This window comes from Siphateles boraxobius, unplaced genomic scaffold, assembly GCF_051911475.1.
Source record: "Siphateles boraxobius isolate OS27281-9 unplaced genomic scaffold, OSU_SipBor_1 119, whole genome shotgun sequence".
Lineage (NCBI taxonomy): Eukaryota > Metazoa > Chordata > Actinopteri > Cypriniformes > Leuciscidae > Siphateles > Siphateles boraxobius.
Genome location: NW_027508721.1, coordinates 403,892 through 426,916, shown reverse-complemented (window position 1 = coordinate 426,916; position 23,025 = coordinate 403,892). Strand labels below are relative to the sequence as shown.

The 23,025-nt window shown below is 44.1% G+C and overlaps 1 protein-coding gene across 1 annotated transcript in view; it reads right to left on the bottom strand.

The window, feature by feature from the left end:
• The window catches only part of sh3d19 (SH3 domain containing 19), a 45,781-nt gene that overhangs the window by 16,718 nt on the left and 6,038 nt on the right, over positions 1-23,025 (bottom strand). Inside the window, exons 2-5 of the mRNA XM_077203217.1 lie at positions 14,425-14,464; positions 10,302-10,342; positions 10,111-10,156; positions 8,924-9,059 (exon numbers count right to left, since the gene is read on the bottom strand). Of these exons, the coding sequence (XP_077059332.1) occupies positions 8,924-9,059; positions 10,111-10,156; positions 10,302-10,342; positions 14,425-14,464 (263 nt within the window). The remainder of the gene's footprint in view (positions 1-8,923; positions 9,060-10,110; positions 10,157-10,301; positions 10,343-14,424; positions 14,465-23,025) is intronic.

The window sequence follows — 23,025 nt, the reverse complement described above, 5'->3', positions numbered from 1 at the left end:
TAATTTACACTACTTCCAAGTTCGCTGTTGAGATTAAAAAAAAGTTTGTAACGTTAGGTGTTTGTCGGATAACGTTAAGTATGAATGAGCATTTAACAAGCAAGCAGAGCCAAACAGCGTTGTCATTTGTTTACTTCCTTGCTACAACGTACAATTAACAATACGAACTATTACAGGAAAACATATCACGAAAAATAAATCATACATACAGGTTGTGGCCCGTAAACAAAAGCTTCTGTTTTTAAAGTTGGAACTGCTCCATCATTCAGAACAAGCCGATGTGCGAATCCTGATTAATGATTTCCATTACACGAGAGTAGATGTTAAAACTTCATGCTGATTTGTACTCGGCTTTCGCCAAGATAAGCACCAACTAAGACGTAGCTTTACAGTAACCTATGCTTCTCCATCCATTTACGGTTCTTTCCATCTGGTGACGTGAATCTCCTTCTGTCTGGTGTTAATAGTGTATTTGCGTGCAGCACACACAACGGCTGCAACCACAGTGCGGTCCCCCCATAACAACTCTCTGGATTGAGCGGAGTAGGGAACATCTCTAGGGTCTTCAAGTGGGCACCTTCCGTCCTCAGTGTTTCGTCGACTAGCCCACGACACCTCAAGAGGGCTCGACAGTGACTCTGGCGTCCCAGAGTCACCCCCCTCCGTCCCCCACTCAACTCAGCCCAGCTTACTGACCTCTACTTCCCTCTTGCTGCTGAGACCTAACCACAATCTCACAATCTCTCTGCAACCCAACCATACGCGCCAACCCGTTTGACTAAGGCTGTCGAGCCCCACTGGTGCGTTATTATGCAGTTTCAGTGGCAACGGTTCCGTATGGCATACCACCTACCGCAAAACACAATATCTGCCCAACCACCCGTCATTCACGCAATATACACAGGAACGTCCATCCATCCATCTTCCTCCGCTTATCCGGGGCCGGGTCGCGGGGGCAGCAGTCTGAGCAAGAAGCCCAGACTTCCCTCTCCCTGGACACTTCCTCCAGCTCTTCCGGGGGGACACAGAGGCGTTCCCAGGCCAACCGGGAGACATAGTCTCTCCAACGTGTCCTAGGTCTTCCCCGGGGTCTCCTCCCAGTGGGACGTGCCCGGAACACCTCCCCGGGAAGGCGTCCAGGAGGCATCCGGAACAGATGCCCGAGCCACCTCAGCTGACCCCTCTCGATGTGGAGGAGCAGCGGCTCTACTCTGAGCTCCTCCCGAGTGACCGAGCTTCTCACCCTATCTCTAAGGGATCGGCCAGCCACCCAGCGGAGAAAGCTCATTTCGGCCGCCTGTATCCGGGATCTTGTCCTTTCGGTCATGACCCAAAGCTCATGACCATAGGTGAGAGTAGGAACGTAGATTGACCGGTAAATCGAGAGCTTTGCCTTACGGCTCAGCTCCTTCTTCACCACAACAGACCGGTACATCGACCGCATTACTGCAGAAGCTGCACCGTTCCGTCTGTCAATCTCCCGTTCCATCCTTCCCTCACTCGTGAACAAAACCCCAAGATACTTAAACTCCACCACTTGAGGAAGGATCTCTCCACCAACCTGAAGTGAGCAAGCCACCCTTTTCCGACTGAGGACCATGGCCTCGGATTTGGAGGTGCTGATTTTCATGCCAGCCGCTTCACACTCGGCTGCAAACCGTCCCAGTGCATGCTGAAGGTCCTGGTGTGGGCCAACACGACAACATCATCCGCAAAAAGCAGAGACAAAATCGTGTGGTCCCCAAACCTGACACCCTCCGGCCCCTGGCTGCGCCTAGAAATTCTGTCCATAAAAACTATGAACAGAACCGGCGACAAAGGGCAGCCCTGCCGGAGTCCAACATGCACCGGGAAGAAGTCTGACTTACTACCGGCAATGCGAACCAAGCTCCTGCTTCGGTCATACAGGGACCGGACAGCCCTTAGCAAAGGACCCCGGACCCCATACTCCCGGAGCACCCTCCACAGGCCGCCGCGAGGGACACAGTCGAATGCCTTCTCCAAATCCACAAAGCACATGTGGACTGGTTGGGCAAACTCCCATGAACCCTCCAGCACCCTGTAGAGAGTATAGAGCTGGTCCAGTGTTCCACGGCCTGGACGAAAACCGCACTGTTCCTCCTGAATCCGAGGTTCCACTATCGGCCGTATTCTCCTCTCCAGTACCCTGGCATAGACTTTCCCAGGGAGGCTGAGAAGTGTGATCCCCCTGTAGTTGGAACACACCCTCCGGTCCCCCTTCTTAAAAAGAGGGACCACCACCCCAGTCTGCCATCCCAGAGGCACTGTCCCCGACCGCCACGCGATGCTGCAGAGGCGTGTCAGCCAAGACAGCCCCACAACATCCAGAGACTTGAGGTACTCAGGGCGGATCTCATCCACCCCCGGTGCCTTGCCACCGAGGAGTTTCTTGACTACCTCGGTGACCTCAGCTAGGGTGATGGACGAGTCCACCTCTGAGCCCTCAGCCTCTGCTTCCTCAATAGAAGACGTGACGGCGGGATTGAGGAGATCCTCGAAGTATTCCTTCCACCGTCCGACGACATCCCCAGTTGAGGTCAACAGCTGCCCACCTCCACTGTAAACAGCGTTGGTAGGGCATTGTTTCCCTCTCCTGAGGCGCCGGACAGTTTGCCAGAATCTCTTCGAGGCCAGCCGATAGTCCTTCTCCATGGCCTCACCGAACTCCTCCCAGGCCAGAGTTTTTCCCTCCACAACCACCCGGGTTGCAGTCCGCTTGGCCTGCCGGTACCTGTCAGCTGCCTCAGGAGTCCCACAAGCCAACCAGGCCCGATAGGACTCCTTCTTCAGCTTGACGGCATCCTTTACTTCCGGTGTCCACCACCGGGTTCGGGGATTGCCGCCTCGACAGGCACCGGAGACCTTACGGCCACAGCTCCGAGCAGCCGCTTCGACAATGGAGGTGGAGAACATGGTCCACTCAGACTCAATATCTCCAGCCTCCCTCGGGATCCTGTCGTGGCTCTGCCGGAGGTGGGAGTTGAAGATCTCTCTGACAGGAGACTCGGTCAAACGTTCCCAGCAAACCCTTACAGTACGCTTGGGTCTGCCGAGTCTGTCCAGCCTCCTCCCCCGCCATCGTATCCAACTTACCACCAGGTGGTGATCAGTTGACAGCTCCACTCCTCTCTTCACCCGAGTGTCCAAGACATACGGCCGCAGGTCAGATGAAACGACCACAAAGTCGATCATCGACCTGCGACCTAGGGTGTCCTGGTGCCACGTGCACTGGTGGACACCCTTATGCTTGAACATGGTGTTCGTTATGGACACTCTGTAACTAGCACAGAAGTCCAATAACTGAACACCGCTCGGGTTCAGGTCGGGGGGGCCGTTCCTCCCAATCACGCCCCTCCAGGTACCACTGTCGCTGCCCACGTGAGCGTTGAAGTCCCCCAGTAGAACGACGGAGTCCCCAGTCGGGGCACTTTCCAGCACTCCTCCCAGAGACCCCAAGAAGGCCGGGTACTCTGCACTGCCGTTTGGCCCGTAGGCACACACGACAGTGAGAGACCTATCCCCGACCCGTAGGCGCAGGGAAACGACCCTCTCGTTCACCGGGGTTAACTCCAACACATGGCGGCTGAGCTGGGGGGCTATAAGCAAACCCACACCAGCCCGCCGCCTCTCACCATGGGCAACTCCAGAGTGGTGAAGAGTCCATCCTCTCTCAAGGAGTGTGGTTCCAGAGCCCAAGCCATGCATAGAGGTGATCCCGACTATCTCTAGTCGGAACCTCTCAACCTCACGCACCATCTCAGGCTCCTTCCCCGCCAGCGAGGTGATGTTCCACGTCCCTAAGGCTAGTTTCCGTGTCCAGGGATCGGGTCGTCGAGGTCCCCGCCTTCGACTGCCACCCAATCCTCTCTGCACCGGCCCCTTACGTCTCTTCCTGCAGGTGGTGAGCCCACGGGAAGGCGGTCCCACGTCACTCCTTCGGGCTGAGCCCGGCCGGACCCCATGGGGAGAGGCCCGGCCACCAGGCGCTCGCATACGAGCCCCAACCCCGGGCCTGGCTCCAGGGTGGGGCCCCGGCTGCGCCATACCGGGCGACGTCACGGTCCTTGAATGTTTGTCCATCATAAGGGGGGTTTGAACCGCTCTTAGTCAGACTCGTCGCCTAGGACCTGTTTGCCTTGGGAGACCCTACCAGGGGCATATAGCCCCAGACAACATAGCTCCTAGGGTCATTCGGGTACTCAAACCCCTCCACCACGTTAAGGTGGCAGTTCAAGGAGGGGTACACAGGAACGTAATGACTGTAAATACTATACAACCTCTACAAATAAACCAACAGTGCTGCTGAGACCTAACCACAATCTCACAATCTCTCCGCAACCCAACCATACGCGCCAACCCGTTTGACTAAGGCTGTCGAGCCCCACTGGTGCGTTAATATGCAGTTTCAGTGGCAGCGGTTCCGTATGGCATACCACCTACCGCAAATCACAATATCTGCCCAACCACCCGTCATTCACGCAATATACAGAGGAACGTAATGACTGTAAATACTATACAACCTCTACAAATAAACCAACAGTGCTGCTGAGACCTAACCACAATCTCACAATCTCTCCGCAACCCGACCATACGCGCCAACCCGTTTGACTAAGGCTGTCGAGCCCCACTGGTGCGTTAATATGCAGTTTCAGTGGCAACGGTTCCGTATGGCATACCACCTACCGCAAAACACAATATCTGCCCAACTTCCCATCATTCACGCAATATACACAGGAACGTAATGACTGTAAATACTATACAACCTATACAAATAAACCAACACCCTTCAAGTTTTCAAGAATTCTACGAAACCGTAGCATGGCGGCCTGTACTCAGCCAGCTAGAATCTTTCCTTCTCAACCACAGCCAGTTGCTGCTCCTTTCTGCTGCTTCAGATAAGTTCTTTACTGTGCGACGCAACTCTTGACCACTGAATCCGACGTCTCTGAGGAACCGGGTTGTAGAGTGTGCCACAAAACCTCGACAACCCACTTCCACTGGATAAACCTGGACTCTCCATCCTCGCTGTTCTGCTTCAGTGGCCAGATGAGCATACCGCAATTTCTTCCTCTCATATGCCTCATCTACCGCATCCTCCCATGGCACTGTTAACTCTATCAGTTGAACAATGCGTGCTGATCCAGACCACAAAACAATATCTGGTCGTAGGTTAGTGGTGGCAATCTCAGGTGGAAAAATAAGCCGTTGATCAAGATCAGCCAGCATCTTCCAGTCCCTAGCAGCTTCCAGTTGTCCTGGGCGAGAATTGGTGTTAGCACCTTTTCTTGGTGGTTGCTCGCCTGGGCGGAGGAATATTGTCTTCTGCGTGTAATGTTTTGCTAGAACAGGCGGCAACTTATTGGTCATACTACGCTTGCCTTCCAATGCTAAAGCCAAACATCGCAATACTTGGTCATGGCGCCAAATAAACCGACCTTGGCTAAGAGCCACCTTACATCCTGTCAAAATGTGCCTTAATGTGGCAGGTGATGAACACAAAGGACAAAAGGGATCCTCTCCTAGCCAGAGGTTTAGGTTCTGCGGTGATGGGAGAACATCATATGTTGACCTAATAAGGAAACTGATCCTACTCTCTTCCATTGACCAAAGGTCTTGCCAGCCCATTTTTCGTTGTTCCACACTCTCCCATCTCATCCACTCTCCCTGCTTGGCCTGGGAAATGGCCTTTATACATCTCATCCTCTCCTCCTGCTTTCGCACCTCGTTGACTACCAGCTTCCTCCTTTGAGCTGGGCCTGCCTTGTGCCATTTAGGAGGAGCTAAACTGAGCCCAAAACCCCCTCTTCCATGCTGTACCTGTCCCACGATATCCCCAATTTGAAGGTCAGCCTTTGCCTCTGCTACAGATTTCTTTGCTGACCACTTTCTACCAGTTTTTACCACAGGGGCTGCCTCCCTTACACATTTGTCGCGTGACTCTGCTAAAGTCATTTCAGTCTGACCTTGGCACACTTAAACTCCTCGGTTAAAGCAGAGACTGGCAGCTGCAATACTCCTTTACTATAAAGTCCCATTCTGCTTAGGCAGCGTGGAACTCCCAACCATTTCCTGATGTATGAACTTATTAACGCTTCCAGCTTATCCACTGTTGTCAAAGAAACCTCGTACACAGTCAGTGGCCACAGCAACCTTGGCAGTAGACCAAACTGAAAGCACCAGAGTTTTAGTTTGCCTGGTAGAGCACAGCTGTTTATGCTCTTCAACCCTTCCACTGCTTGTCGTCTAACTTCTCCCACTCAAACTGTGTCCTTTAGATCCCCATCGTACCATCTCCCTAGACTCTTCACTGGCTTCTGAGAAACTGTTGGTATTGCCTCACCATTAATGAAGAATATTTTATCTACTACCTTGCCTTTAACTATTGAGATGCTCCTTGATTTAGAGGGCTTAAATTGCATTCGTGCCCATTCAATATTATCTGTTAACTTCCCCAATAACCGATTAGTGCAGGCTAACGTTGTAGTATTGGTTGTTATGTCATCCATGTATGCTCTGATTGGTGGTAGTCGCATCCCAGAAGCCAAGCGCTCTCCTCCTACTACCCATTTTGATGCCCTAATGATTACTTCCATTGCCATGGTAAAAGCCAGTGGAGAAATGGTGCATCCTGCCATTATTCCAACCTCTAAGCATTGCCATGTAGTGCTGAATTCTGGAGTTGAGAAACTAAATTGCAAATCTCCAAAATAGGCTTTCACTAAATTTGTTATCGACATCGGTACCCTGAAAAAATCAAATGATGCCCAAAGAAGCTCATGTGGCACTGAACCATATGCATTAGCCAAATCCAGGAATGTCACGTGGAGCTCCTTCCTCTCCTTTTTAGCTGATTGTATTCGTTGCCAGATAACACTGATATGTTCTAAGCATCCTGAGAATCCTGGAATGCCCGTTTTTTGAACTGAAGTGTCAATGAAGCCATTCTTTAATAGGTAGGTTGACAATCTCTGAGCAATAATGCTGAAGAAAATTGTCACATCACGAAAAATAAAAAACACATCACGAAAAATAAATCATACATACAGGTTGTGGCCCGTAAACAAAAGCTTCTGTTTTTAAAGTTGGAACTGCTCCATCATTCAGAACAAGCCGATGTGCGAATCCTGCATTGAACTCGCGAAAATTGTGGAAGCTTTCCTCCGTAACATGTGCAGCACAGAGAGCGAGATTTGGGTCATAATTATGAGGGACCGAGTTAAAAATAAATTTTAACCATTGATCCCTAACTCCCTCGTCCCTAGGAAGGCTGAACAAAGTGAACCTGCAACCGGGATGAAATTAACAGCAGCGTTTCAAAGTTATTGCGACAACTCATCTCCAAAACTGCAATATAAAATGGCCTCACCCCGCTTATTAAGTATTCTCGGAGGAGGGCTTTATGTAAATAATGGGATATGCTGACGTCAGCAACTCCCGAGGAATGTCGTGTAGTCTAAAATCGATCGTTTGCTGTAGTCATTAGAAATTGAATTTTTTAAAAGCAAATATCTCCCTTTGCTTTGAACTTTGAGCGCTGTAACTTTGCAGATGTTGTTTATGCTCAAACAGCAACATTTCACACTAGCTAAAGTTAGAAAAGTGAAATCGTGTTTTACCACCCCTTTAATATCTTAAAGATTATATGGGAAAATGAACTTGTGAAATACTGTAATAATATTTATTAATTAGCTTTTATTTTTTTTATAGCTTTATTTTATGTCCGTTTAAGTTTAAGTAATTGTAGTACTTCAAATTATTTTACCTAATTTAGTTCAAGTTTTTTTTACGTTTTTCATCAAATATTTATATTTTATTTCAGTTTTGTTTACATTTTTTAACAGTTTCAGTTTTAGTTACCATAACAACACAGTAGGCCAGTTCAAACTGCACCGATAGACGCAGACCAACACGGACAATCACCAGATTACAGTTTGCCCCTTCTCAGACATTCCATGACCAGACAAGTGCCAATTCAACATGTTCAATCAGTGAAAACAAGCTCTGACAGACGGTAACAGACGTCAACAGGGGTAACACACTGATCCAACAAAACCCGACAAAGCATCTGTTGCCGTCTGTCGTTGCAGTGTGAATTGGTCAATATACTCAGGGGTTAAAGTGGGCCGGAACGGTCAGGAACTGCGTTCCGGCACCTCAGATAAATTATTAAATAAATAGATTCATTAATCTCAACGAATCTCGCTGGTCCCGAGATGGATTCGTTCAAAATCACCGTGCATTAATGCTGCATATTTATACCTGAGAATGCTTTGACGCGTTTCCACAACGCATGCCTGAGGGAACGTCTGCCAATCCCACTAACTGTGTTAAACGTAGCCTATAATTTATATTCTTTAAAATTACTTTTCAAATTCCAAAGCTTGTAGAAGGTTCCTATTGGCAATGCTGATCTGGTAGCCAGGGCTCAATTTTTGGCCCAGTGTTCAGCAATTTTAACATAGTATTGTCATCATATCAGTGTTGATGGACCAAAATAAAACCATTAAAATATCAAGTAAATAAGTATTGTGATATGTGGTGCCACAATGACACTCTTGTCCCAAAAAGTATTGCTATACCACGATATTCAATATGGTGTCCCACGGTGAGTAATTTTTTCCCTGTTGCACATACACAAAATTTGAGGGTTCCCCCACCTACTAAATCCCACTTTAACCACTGAATATACTACATTGTTAGACTCGTTATATAATGATAATGGTTTATTGGTAAATTAGTAATCCATGTGTTAGTCTGTCAAACACAGGGACAAAGAAGCCATGCTTTGAAAAGTTAAAGTAAAGACATGCTGAGCAAACAAAGAGGATCCACACACCGGTCTGGCAAAACTGTCTGTTAATGACAGCTGTTGAACTGGATATAGTGCTATAAATCACTGTACCTGAACAGAGGTCAGAACTCTCTCATTCCAAATCGGTTGTGTTGTGAAAGCTGTGGATGAAAATTGGCCAGATGCCCCTGGATACAAAGAATTGGCTGCTAACGGCTCTGCTGATAGGATGGTTATCTCTGAACGCCTGAAAACAACAACAGATTCTTCTTAATAGGTATGAATGTATTGTACACAAATTTCAAAGCACAGCTATATATCCGGGCTTGTGGTTTTATACAAAACACATGAGGTTCATATTGGCATAAATGCTATTGAAATATTCTGTGGTCCCTAAATCAGCTGGCCACTTTTTATTATGCTTTTTAAAGGAATATTACCAGAGAATCATCTTTAGACAAAAAAGACTATTTACTAATTTTCTGCTAATACTACTATTTTTTTAAATAATCTTTTTACTAATATTCTAAATTGTAACCACAGATTTGAATGGATTATTTTCTATGGTGGTAACTGTATTCAGGACAATGATGTTACAAACAGATTATGTCTGCGTCTGAAATAGCATATTTTCTTGAGTAGGTACTTATTTTGAATAAGTACTTACTTTGAGACTGCTAAAAAAGTATTTTGTATATAGTATGAATGTGTGAGTGTAATAATGAATGTAATCTGGACATAATAAATTCATCTTGTCATTATCATGTGACCTACCAGCGTCACCCACTTCAATTAATAAATCCTCTTCCGTGGCCTTACGGAATAGTAAAGTTTTATCTGTGTTGGAGTTTTCTATGAGTTTCCTTAGTTCCTTTTCCCTGCTTCTAGTTTGTCTCATAGGTTACTCATTGTTTGATTATTGTTTGCACCTGATGTATATTTAGTTGATTGGTTTGTTTAGTGTATTTAGGCTATGTTTCCTTCTGTTTATTGTCAGTTCTCGTCGCTCCGTTCATGTTTTTAGTTCTTGAGTTCATTGTAAATAAACTTTGCGTTAGATCCTGCACCCAACCCACCCTGCACTTTATTTCACCCAACTCCGACAATATGAGAATGATTAAGTGTTTCCTATTAACAGATTTACCCATCAGTTCACACATATTCTCCAAAATATTAAACCATGTTTTTCACACAAGAGATGTGAGTTTAAATCTGGCTTTTGGCATATCAGCCTCCAATCACTTCCTTCGCTATAAATAAAAGTGTAGAAATGGAAAAAATAGTAAAAATAAGCTCACCTTCTTTCCCTGGAGTAGTCTGGTTGTGAGAGAGCTCTTGCAGAAGCTGGAAGATTTGACAGCATTCAGCATTTTATGAAACATTTGAACATGTATATTGTAAAAATATGACATTAAATGTGTCCTGTAATTATACATTCTACTATGAATGAAAGTAAAATAAACCTAGATTTACGTCACAACCTACTCACTTCTCTTAAAGGCTGCTTTGATCGAAGAAAGGGGTCCTAAACTAAAAACGTGAACAGAACAAAACAAAAAAAGATATTGACAAGACACACCGCCATGGATACATATAGCTCACATTAACCTATGACAGAACGAATGAACATACTCTGCTCAAAAAAATAAAGGGAACCCTTAAACAACACAATGTAACTCCAAGTCAATCACACTTCTGTGAAATCAAACTGTCCACTTCGGAAGCAACACTGATTGACAATCAATTTCACATGCTGTTGTGCAAATGCAATAGACAACAGGCGGAAATTATAGGAAATTAGCAAGACACCCCCAACAAAGGAGTGGTTCTGCAGGTGGTGACCACAGATCACTTCTCAGTTCCTATGCTTCCTGGCTGATGTTTTGGTCACTTTTGAATGCTGGTGGTGCCTTCACTCTAGTGGTAGCATGAGACCGAGTCTACAACCCACACCCCACACAAGTGGCTCAGGTAGTGCAGCTCATCCAGGATGGCACATCAATGCAAGCTGTGGCAAGAAGGTTTGCTGTGTCTGTCAGCATAGTGTCCAGAGAATGGAGGCACTACCAGGAGACAGGCCAGTACATCATGAGACGTGGAGGAGGCCGTAGGAGGGCAACAACCCAGCAGCAGGACCGCTACCTCCGCCTTTGTGCAAGGAGGAGCAGGAGGAGCAGGCCACAAATGTGCAGAAATTTGTGTCTCAGACTCCATGAGGGTGGTATGAGGGCCCGACGTCCACAGGTGGGGGGTTATGCTTACAGGCCAACACCGTGCAGGACGCTTGGCATTTACCAGGGAACACCAAGATTGGCAAATTCACCACTGGCGCCCTGTGCTCTTCACAGATGAAAGCAGGTTCACACTGAGCACGTGATAGACGTGTCAGAGTCTGGAGACGACGTCGAGAACGTTCTGCTGCCTGCAACATCCTCTAGCATGACCAGTTTTGCAGTGGGTCAGTAATGGTGTGGGGTGGCATTTCTTTGGGGGGCCGCACAGCCTCCATGTGCTCGCCAGAGGTAGCCTGACTTCCATTAGGTACCAAGATGAGATCCTCAGACCCCTTGTGAGACCATAGGCTGGTGCGGTTGGCCCTGGGTTCCTCCTAATGCAAGACAATGCTAGACCTCATGTGGTTAGAGTGTGTCAGCAGTTCCTGCAAAAGGAAGGCATTGATGCTATGGACTGGCCCACCCGTTAACCAGACCTGAATCCAATTGAGCACATCTGGGACATCATGTCTCGCTCCATCCACCAATGCCACATTGCACAACAGACTGTCCAGGAGTTGGCGGATGCTTTAGTCCGGGTCTGGGAGGAGATCCCTCAGGAGACCATCCGCCACCTCATCAGGAGCATGCCCAGGCGTTGTAGAGAGGTCATACAGGCACCTGGAGGCCACACACACTACTGAGCCTCATTTTGACTTGTTTTAAGGACATTACATCCAAGTTGGATCAGCCTGTAGTGTGGTTTTCCACTTTAATTTTGAGTGACTCCAAATCCAGATCTCCATGGATTGATACATTTGATTTCCATTGATAATTTTTGTGTATTTTGTTGTCAGCACATTCAACTATGTAAAGAAAAAAGTATTTAATAAGATTCTTTCATTCATTAAGATCTAGGATGTGTTATTTTAGTGTTCCCTTTATTTTTTGAGCAGTGTAGTAACAACAAAACATATACACTACCATTTAAAAGTGTGCCGTCATTCTGATTTATATGATTTATATTGAAAGATATTAATACTTTTTTTCAACAATGATGCAATAAATTAAATCAAAAAGACAGCAAAGGCATTTATAATATAATATAACAAAAGACTTCTATTTCAAATTCTCAAAAATTCTGTTCTTTTACATTAAACTTTAATGTCCTCATTCCTTTATATCCCCCAGGACTTGCATGTGGCGCAGATATCTGTCTCTCATTAGCAATCGCTCCCTGCTTCATACCACAGTCATGTTGCAAAAACATGAATGCATTCACTTATTGTTTTGAAGAGGTAAGCGACCCCTAGCGGTGAAAAATTACATATTGTGCCTTTATTGGCTGCTGAAAATTCAGCTTTGCCATCCGAGGAATAAATTACATTTTTAAAAACATATTAAAAGAGAAAACAGTAATTTTAATATTAAAGGTAAATGTAAAATGTTACAATATTTTTTGATCAAATAAAAGCAGCATTGGGGAGTATGAGACACTTTTCAAAAACATGAAATAAAATTTTACTGACCCCAAACCTTTGAACGGTAGTGTAGCAAGTTCAACACATACATCCAATTACTACTAACTAGCATTTTTTTAACCACAATATCTTTAACAGATAATGGTGACAGTTATTTCTCACATAATGTTAACTTTTATTGCATTATTACTTGATAAAACTTGTTTTAATTACTCTACATCTCAATTAATGTCTGGGTATATCCTCCTTTAACCAGGTCAAGTGTGTTCAACAGCACAGTGAAATGGATCTAACAATAATACTGTATCATAGAAACTATACGGTGTCAGAGACAGAGCAAACAGTTGAACATTCACACTGTACAAAGCTTTAGCATTATAATAATGAAGACACATCAAAGATATGAAGTCATGCGGTTCATACCTTACATTAGTAGATATATGAAGTGTTAAAGGAATCCATTACAGCAAATTACGCCTTCCCTTTCAAAAACTACAGTGTTCATCATTAGTAAAGGCTCTTTGATCATTCATGCTCAAGACTTGCATTCACTTCCTGACTATGTGGACGTTTTAAAGCTGCTGCTTTCTGCATAGCTGAAGTGATGTGTCATAAGCACAAAGTGAGTGTGAGAGAGAGAGAGTCAGGCCAGTCCAGCATACCAGCAGGCTCTCAGAGGCAGCTTTAGCTCTGTTTCAAATGAGAACCAGCTGACATGTTCGGTTCACACCCTTGATGTCTCTCACTGTACAGGCATGATTAGCTCAGCAAGAAACAAGCACAACTATCCATTAGTTCTGATTTATGTCACAGGCATTTCGCTGTTAAACAGTCATTTTAAAAATGCTACAAATAAAAAGGTGATTTGTTTATCAAGGCACTGTTAAAAATAGAACACTGTTGTTAATTGAAGCAACACTATTATATAAACACCATGTTATAGTGCTCTAAATTTATTGTACATATGTGGGTGTTTTGTCAGCCACTTTTATGTCCCAGGGTTTGATTTTCATTTTCATTAAAGGGACAGTTCTCCCCAAAGATCAAAATTATCATCATTTACTAACCCTCATGTCCTTCCAAACCTGCATGGCATTTTTTCTTCTGTCAAAAATAAGAGATTTATTTTTTTCAGTACAATGTAAAAAACTGTTTGGTTACCAACATTCTTTAAAATATATTCTTTAATGTTCTGTAGAAGAAAGACAGTCATTCAGGTTTGGAACGCACAGGTTTAGAGCAATACATTTCGTATTACTGCAATATGTAAAACTTACTACAAATTGATTATTTTTGTATTATATGTTTAATATTTGTGTCTTTTGTAACATTGTTTGTGTTGTTGTATAATCCGGCACTAAGGGAAGCACTTATACATGTTTATAATGACAATAAAGGTTATCTAATCTAATCTAACAAACACACACATTATGTCTTGGAAACTTTAAAAAAATATATAAAAATTTTTAAGAAACACCCAAAATGCCCATGGGTTTAAAATTGAAAAAATTCCATGTTCCAACATCTCAGAAAAGCAGAAGCAACTATAGTGTCAAAGGACGGACCGCCTCACTATGAATAGCAATAATTTTGAAGTTAAATGTTCAATAAGCACATAGGAATGTGGTGTTGTTCAAGTCTCCACATAATTTTGGCCCTGTAATGCATACTGTGAGAGGTCAACATTGTATTTGTAAACTTCAATGACTGGTTAGTATTTCTAAAACTACGCTGATTACGAATATTCAAAGCATCACCAAACTAGACAAGATTTCAGAGATGTTGAATCCGCTTATCCTGACAGCAGCAAATTCACAAATACTTTCTCTTTTTCTCCCTCTATCAGTGCATCAGTGCAATTCGCGCATAATTCAAAGAGACTTTTAGAGCCTCAAGAGTTTCCATAAAGAGATCTTACCTTATATGTAAGTGTCCTTGTTTATTTCTTTCTGAGCGGTCTGCAAAACATAAAACACAAAGCATGAGCTAAATTTCTTTGTAGCTCAAATTTTATTTAACTGCGTGATTCTACATTTGCAACATTCAGTGACTAGGCCAAAAGGCACAGCTGGCAATGTGACGTTGTCTGTTTGGGTGGTTAAACTGTATGGTATGTTCCTGATAAACCTGTTTTAAAGAGCAGAGCTTAGGAGAGAACTGGAGGCTACAACAGCGCAGTTTTTCATGAAACCACGCTCCGCATTCACATCACTCAGGCCCAGTTGAGCATGTTATGGTTTCAGTAAAGCAGGTTCATTTGGTGCCTCCTTTTTAATTTTTTAACACATTTTGAGTATATATTAACTTTTAACACCTTATTAAAGCTTATATGAAACTACAAATAGAACAAGACCAGCATATTTGAATACACAATAGGATCCTTGTTTCTCCCGACAACATTAAGCATTCATAGAGAATGTTTAACTTTCCTCAGGTAATGAGAGTGAAGTCATAAAACATAATGACTGCTTTGGCAAAGGGGTCTTTGTGTGTCTTTGTTGCAGTTGTCTACTGACCCATCACTGTCCCCAGACACACCTGCTGGATCCAGTTTCTGCTCTTGTGTGTTAAAGTATGAGAAAGTGAAATAGCCTACCTCATTCATAATAGCATTGGTGAAGGAATTTGATTTGAGTTTGTCAAATCCTTTCAATCACTGTATTATTGACAAGTTTAAAAATTAAAATGATACATCGCTGCAATCTGATACATTACTTATCAGCAAGCTTTAATTCGAAATATACAGTCCTACCTGGATATGTTGCAGAGAATATAAGTGACTCAGACAGAGTCCCACCTTCTGATTCAAATGTTTCTGTGAGGAAGCACAACTCCCGGTAAAAGTGACGTCTCTTTTTTTCATTAGGTATGTTGACACAGCCAGTGTGCCATGCAGGAATGCGGCCAATCAGGAAGTATTTATTTTTTGACATTAACAATAGTCAAATATTTCTGCCTGCTATCCTTGAGCGGTTCATTGGTTTAACAAACTACATCCTGATATCAGAAAAAAACCATCAGCTTTATCACTGTTATAGAAGATTATATGGATTTCGTCCTGATCTAGGACCAGCTTTCACTTTTAAAAGAGTCTTGAAACTACAAAGGTACAAAACTGATCTTAGATCAGTATACAGCGACAGAAGTTCCAAATAGAATTTCTGGCACTTACATGTTCAACAAGTTGCTGATTGGTGGTTACAACAATAAGCAAAGATAAATGACAGATTCCATTCAAATGCAGTTTATGGGTTTTTGACTGGTTCTAAAAAGAATCTTAACCAGTTCTTAAAAAATGCTATTAAACAAGTATAGCAACTGAAATAGTTACCTTTACGCATCAATATCCACGGAGACTTGCACTTTGAGACCCGTTTTCAAATGTTTCCTTTTTTAGGCACCCAAAACGCCATTATCGTGTAAACGAACAGTCAAAACGCATAGATACAGAAGATGCTATTATTACTGTTGTTAAACTCAAAATAATATTTTATTTTATAATTATTTTAATCTTAACATTTAACAAAAAAATATTATTGCAATAATATTATAGGGTCATTACGTGTCAAATCAACTAGCTACAATTCGGAAACTTCCCCAGCTTATATCTTTGATTTTTTCTGAGTAATTCACTATTTTGTAGAGGGGGGTCAAAATGACAACTTTTCACCTGAGATTTGGAGCCAACATCATTATTTTATTTTTAAACAGAGATTGGTAGATCTATTAGTAAAATCTGTTGACTTTGGCAATCTTTGTTGCATTATATACCAACAGTGACAGCTCAAAAATGGGAAAAACCACTTCTTGTGTTTTTTTGCCCCATGTTTGCATGCCTGTAACTCAAGAATTATTAAAGATACCTTAATATTGTTTTAGATTCTGGTTCTTAACAACCATTTCTTTTGGTATCTTCTTTTTAAAGGTGCATAGCGCCAGTCTCTGAGTTCTTGCAGAACTATGCCCCCCTCTGCCAACAAGCAAAATTGCAACCAGAGTGTGTTTTCTTTGTCTTACGTGGAGTTTGCGGTGGGGTTTTGAATGGACTACAAGCCGGTCTCTTTGAATCCATCTTCTACTTTTGTCGCGCGAGTTGTCTTCGCTGATTCGGAGAATTGCGGCGAATACACAAACCTGCCAGACATAGCCAGGTGAGCATGAACGCGCATGACGTCACGCCCAGTCTCAAATTCCGACCTGAATCCCTCTTATTTATTTTACTGTACAGGATTATAGAGGCAATCACAGTGATCAGAGAAGGGCTCATTCAGCCCATAAGGCAATTGTTTATGCATGTATGGGTTAGAAAAATGGGTATTTTTAACATGAACTGTTGCGCAATGCACCTTTAAAGGCCACATATGGTAAAATCCCAGAGATATGGATATCTTAATGCAGCTCCATGAGTAAATTGGGTCAATTGAACATTTACAGTGGTCAAAAAAACAAATGTGGATCACTTTTTGATTTTTTTTTCTTTTAAAGAGGAATATCTGAACAACAAAAACTGTTGAAACTCGTTAATTTCTATCAACACAATTGCATCCAACATGCCTGTCTAAATGTGCCAACAACAAAAAAAATCCCCAAAAGTTTGTATGCCTAATTAAACTATTTAAGATATCTTAATATCCTTCTAATTGTTTATAAACCTTTCTTTTGCAATCTTAATTTTTAAGGCCATATATATGGTTCAATCCCATAGATATGGGGATCTCAATGCAGCTCCAAGTTTATTTTTTTGTATTTTACCTATTTGCAATGGTCAAAAACCAAATGTGGTTCACTTTGCCAACAGCTGATACTTATTGTGTTTAAAAATGAATGTCTGAAGAATAAATAATGTTGAAACTAGAAATGTATCTTGTTTCCCTCTATCAAAACAACTGCATACAACATTTCCAAATACAAAAATCCACTGAAATGGTCAAGTTGATGAACATTACCTTGCTCTCAAAGTGTAATTATAATAATCTATATTTGAATCTGTTTCAAGGATATTTGAAAGTAAGAATTTTGTTCATTTTAACATCATCTGAACATCATTTGATATTAATATATCTTTAACACTTCTTGACATGTAAACTTCAGGAAAAAAATGGCACTCATAGAGGGATGCTGTATGCAATTATAGTGATAAAGGGAAACAAGATACAAAATCAGTATTTTAAAGTTAGCTACATTTGTTTTTTGACCATTGAAAATGCTAATTAAATTGTGTTTTTATAATCACAATTGATAATGACTAATCCATATTGCATTCTTACAACCACACATATTAAAAAATGATTAAATTAACATCTTTTCATATTTTTACTTGCATTTGGCACTTGATGAGTGTTCATTTTGGAGCCTTGCTGAGATGTTAAGTCTGTTCCACTTACAGCCACTAGATGATGTCACTACCTTGCACAGTGCTGTCAAAAGCTACAGTATCCATTTATGAAATACCTTTTTTTCAATGTATTTGAAAATGCAGCAATTTTCCCCCCTCAAATTTATGCAATCCATATGGGCCATACTCCTCTGAATCCTTGTATAATATGAGATCACAGCAATAGCAAACAACAATGATTGAATGATCCACTCAATTCCCAATGGACAAAATCAAGTTCCATCCAACTCTTTTTCTTGTTTGAGAAGCCGTCACTCTCGTCCCCCTCTGTCGCCAGACCCCTGCCAGAGCAGGCCCCTGTGGAACGCTGGTCCTTCCCTGGCCTCCTCTGTCAGGATGCAGTTAATGACCGTGCCCACACACCAGGCCGCTATGCCACCCATGTCCAGGCTGGTCATTCGTTCACATGACCCCGCTGGCACAGTCCTTGGGAGCCTGGCTAGAGCTCCCCAACCTGTCCCGCTGGGTCGCCCGAACCGGCTATGCGCTTCAGTTTGCACTGTCACGATAACCGCAATATTGCAGTACCGCGCTATTGACAGGAAAACCGCGGAGGAATGCAAGTAACCGCAGCAAACGCGAACCGCGTTTTCTTTTTTCATAAGGCCACCCTTCGTAGTTCGTACCATGTGTATTGAATGTTAAATAAGTTAATAATGATAACAAGACTGTTTATCATGGTGATTTGTACAGAGGATTCGTGGATTAGGACTTAAGCCTAAACACACAGTGTTTTGGCTTATTATTATCTACACAATAATACTTGTGTGCGCTCTCACTTTCATTACTGCCATGATCAATAACGTTAGGTCTATCGCTCCAGTAAATAAATAGAGCTATGTGGATTAATACGTCCAGCTACACAACACCGACAACGCTTGGGAGACATTCTTGTCAGTGCAGCAATGGCGGATGTGTACAACTATCAACTCGCTGTGAACTCGATCAGGGCGGCTCTATGTTAGAATGGCAGTGTCTGTCAACACTCGTGGGCGGGGCCTGTGGCTTTAGTGACGTCACTAAAGCCGCATTCTGAAAACAGGTCATTGGGAGACACTGCTGATGATTAATGGGGATTTAAAAAAAAGAAGTGGGTGGATTTTTAGCACTGCAGGGTGGTTGTGTACACACACTGCCATCACACATTTATGTCCAAACACCATGCAAAAGTGAATTTTGCATAATAGCTCCCCTTTAAGGAATCAGCTTTTTTGAACGTTTTCGTTGAATGAACGGTTTAATGACTCACTCAAAGACAGTCCGCTGGTGTAACAACAACTGAGTGAGTGTCTTTCAATGCGCAGAGATGCTGTTTAGTTTGGGTTACATTGGTTACATTGTTTACATTGTTTTTGTGTATGCTGACCACATCATAACGCATATTTATATAGTAGCAAAAGAATATAAATACATAAATAAATAAATAAATGTAGGTAAAACCGCATATCACGCTATTGAGCCACTAAAAATTACTGCAAGGGAAATTCCTTCACCGCGACAGCCCTAGTTTGCATAGTCTCTTCCCCGCTTCAGGGCAGTCCGCATCACTATGGTCGGTTGCAACGCCCTTATCATGAGAGCGGAGGTTGCTACCCTACTACCCCATCGTGATCTCGACGACTGGCTAATCCTAGCTCACTCTCGAGACCAGGTTTGCGAACACAGGGACCTAGTGCTTCGGCACCTAGCTCGTCTGGGCCTTCAGGTCAACGGGGAGAAGTACTATTTTCTCGGTATGGAAATCGACTCAGTCGCCATGTCCGCGCAGCTTACGAGCTTGCGTGTGCAGTCATTGCTGACTTGCCTGAGACAGTTCGAGGGCAAGAATGCAGTTCCACTGAAGTTATTTCATTCGGATTGATTCATATGAGACCGCTTCAGCTCTGGCTTTGTGATCGAGTCCAGAGGTGGGCATGGCAACAAGGCACGCTCCAAATACCAGTTACTCCGACCTCCCGTCAGACCTTCCCCCCTTGGATGAACCTCAGCTTTCTATGGGCCGGAGTGCCCTTAGAAAGAGTTTCCAGGCATGTTGTTGTCTCAACAGATGCCTCCACCAAGGGCTGGGGTGCCATGTGCAATGGACATGCTGCCGTGGGCTCCTGGACAGGACCCCAGCGCCTTTGGCATGTCAATTGCCTCAAGTTGCCTTGCTCTGCACCGCTTTCTTGCACTGCACAAGAACCAACACGTACTAGTCCGCTCAGACAATACCGCGATAGTAGCGTACATCAACCGACGAGGTGGTCTACGCTCCCGCCGTATGTCGCAACTCGCCCGCCACCCCCTCCTATGGAGTCAGAAGCATCTGAGGTCGCTTCGAGCCATTTATATTCCAGGAGACCTGAACTGTGCAGCCAACGAGCTCTCACGGCTTCAGCCTCTTCCTGGAGAATGGAGACTCTATCCCCAGTCGGTTCAGCTGATTTGGAATCAGTTCGGGGATGAGCAGGTAGACCGGTTTGCCTCCCACGACTCGTCCCACTGTGACCTGTTTTACTCCCTGACCGAGGGCACGCTCGGCACGGACACACAGCTCGCCGCGGGGCCTCGGCAAGATCAGGGAGGATGGGGAGCAGGTCATGGATCCTCTTCGTCAACTGGTGCCCTTCTCACCGAAAAAGACCCCAGGAAATGCCCGATCAGTGTTGTGCCTTCCTTCCTGCGAGATGGGTTGGAGCAAGCTGTCTCCCTCCATCCTGAAACTGTATGTTGCCCGGACCCCCCCCGGCCTGGGTATGTGCCCAAGGTTCCCACCACTCCCTTTCGAGATCAGGTGGTGAACCTGCAAGCGCTGCCCCTGGAGGAGGCAGACCCAGCCTTGGCACTGCTCTGTCCAGTACGCGCCCCCCGTGCCTACGTAGGCAGAACGCAGTGTTTCAGGACCTCAGACCAGCTTTTTATCTGTTATTGGGGTAAGCTGAAGGGAAAGGCTCTCTCGAAACAAAGGTTGTCTCACTGGATAGTGGATGTCGTTGCCTTTGCATACCAGCAGCAAGGTCAACCATGCCCCCTTGATGTGAAAGCCCACTCCACCCAGAGTATGGCTTCTTCTTGAGCTCTGGCACATGGCGCCTCGCTAACAAACATCTGCAGAGAACACATTCGCCAAATTCTACAATCTCCGAGTGGAGCCAGTGTCCTCTCATGTACTCGCTTCTCCAGCTGGTACTAGGATCTGCTCAGGTGTCATCGCTTGCTCGCCATTCCACTCCATGGACTGGATACGGGCGATATTTCCTCAGGTAGCTTCCCAGACAAGCCCTGAGTTCCTCCAGCACTGATGACGTCAACGCCAGAGTCTTGCCTGCGACAGCTTTCGCGTTGGCTATGTGCCTCCACGTGCATGGTTCCCCCTCTGGGCGACCCCCACGTGGCTATTTCCACTGTAAGCCTCTCTGAGCATGTGTCTTTCCCTTGGCAAGCCACCTTGCCTTCCCTGGAGTTGAAATATTCCACCCTACGGGCTGGATACTCCAGTTTTTCTCCATATGTTACCCCACTTCGGGCCATATGTGTACCCTTAAGCCCTCCCTTTGGACAGGCAAAAATGCATATTTCCACTGAGATAGGCTTCCCAGCGTACCTCAGTATTTCTGTGTTAAGTAGGACTCCTTCGTCCATGCTAGTCTCACGACAGGGAGCTCAGACTTACGCAGGGCTCTGCAAGACAGCCGAGAAGGTGGTGTGAATAGACTGGAAACCCCATTCGTCGTCACGACAGAACTCGTAGTGACTACGAAAGGGAACGTCTCGGTTATGTTTGTAACCCTCGTTCCCTGAGTAGGGAATGGAGACGTTACGTCTCCTTGCCACTTCGGCTGTACCGCTGGAATCGCCTGAGTTCAGTCTCGGCTCCTCAGCGGAGAAGCATGTTGCCAGCATCATTTTATACCCACGAGGTGGGTTCGGAGTTACGCTATGCAAATTCCGCGGACCCATAGCATTTCTTTGCCATTGGCTCGTTTTATAATTCTCGAAGTAGATAGGCTTTCTGTGCAAAACCCCATTAATTGTCATGACTGTTGGAAACTTTTTCTTCAGAGACCAGGAGACGTTGGGATATCTTTCAAGCAGAAGTTACTCTATATTGAGGACTTCGCTGTGCGTCGATGTAGTCATCCAAGTCTAACTCAATAGCTCAGCACAGTAGAGTTTTAAACCTTTTAAGGGGGAGGGATTTACATAGAGGTGAAGACACTCGGAACAAAGCATGCAAATGAAGATCAGGAGTCAGCGTTACCCGAAACTCCCCAGCCCTGATCTCATCAGTATAACAGTGTGATTCAAATGCATAGATAGTGATCCAATCAACCGGACTATTCATTGACTGGGACAGGGGCTCTGAGAGCCATTAAAGACAAAGAGTGAGAGTCTCAGTAATCTGATTAATTTAACTTACAACAGAGAGAAACAGGACTGGCAGGAATCTCTTGCTGGAAACTGATATAATCACCATTTATACCTCAAATGCTAAATTCAGTCTACTAAACTTTGTCAGTTTATATATTGGAACCTGAATTAAACATTTAATAAATTTGTAATACAACACAAAGTAACGTCTCTGTTCCCTACTCAGGGAACGAGGGTTACATACGTAACTGAGGTGTTTCATGCCAACTTTGAAGGGGATTAATTATGCTTTTCTTTTCTACCTTTAGTGTGTAATATAGCTGATTGTGCATGTAAACAATCTGAAAAGTTACAAAGCAGAACGTCCATGAAAAAGGGAGTGAATATTTCCAACATAAAACACCTGCCTCAAACCCCTTGTTTGTAGTACTGCCATTACTTCCATAATGTAGCTACATCACCATTTAACATATTTGCACAATGCCCTCCTGCTACTTTGCCTAACCCTCAAACAAAAGTGGGTATAAGCCAGGAAGAGTTTATCTCTTTGGTGAGGAAAGTTTTTTTTTTTTCACTGCGATGGCAAAACATTATTGCATGGACTTGCAAAGGCAGAGGAATTGAAAAATCAGTGGTTAAAATTCATTTTAACACTAGCCTATACCTCAGCAGTACAACCACAACCTTTTGTTCTGTTCTACCAACTGTGAAACAATCCTGCACATGTTGTGCTTATGAATGTTTATTCTTCTTGACTGTCCTTATAGGACT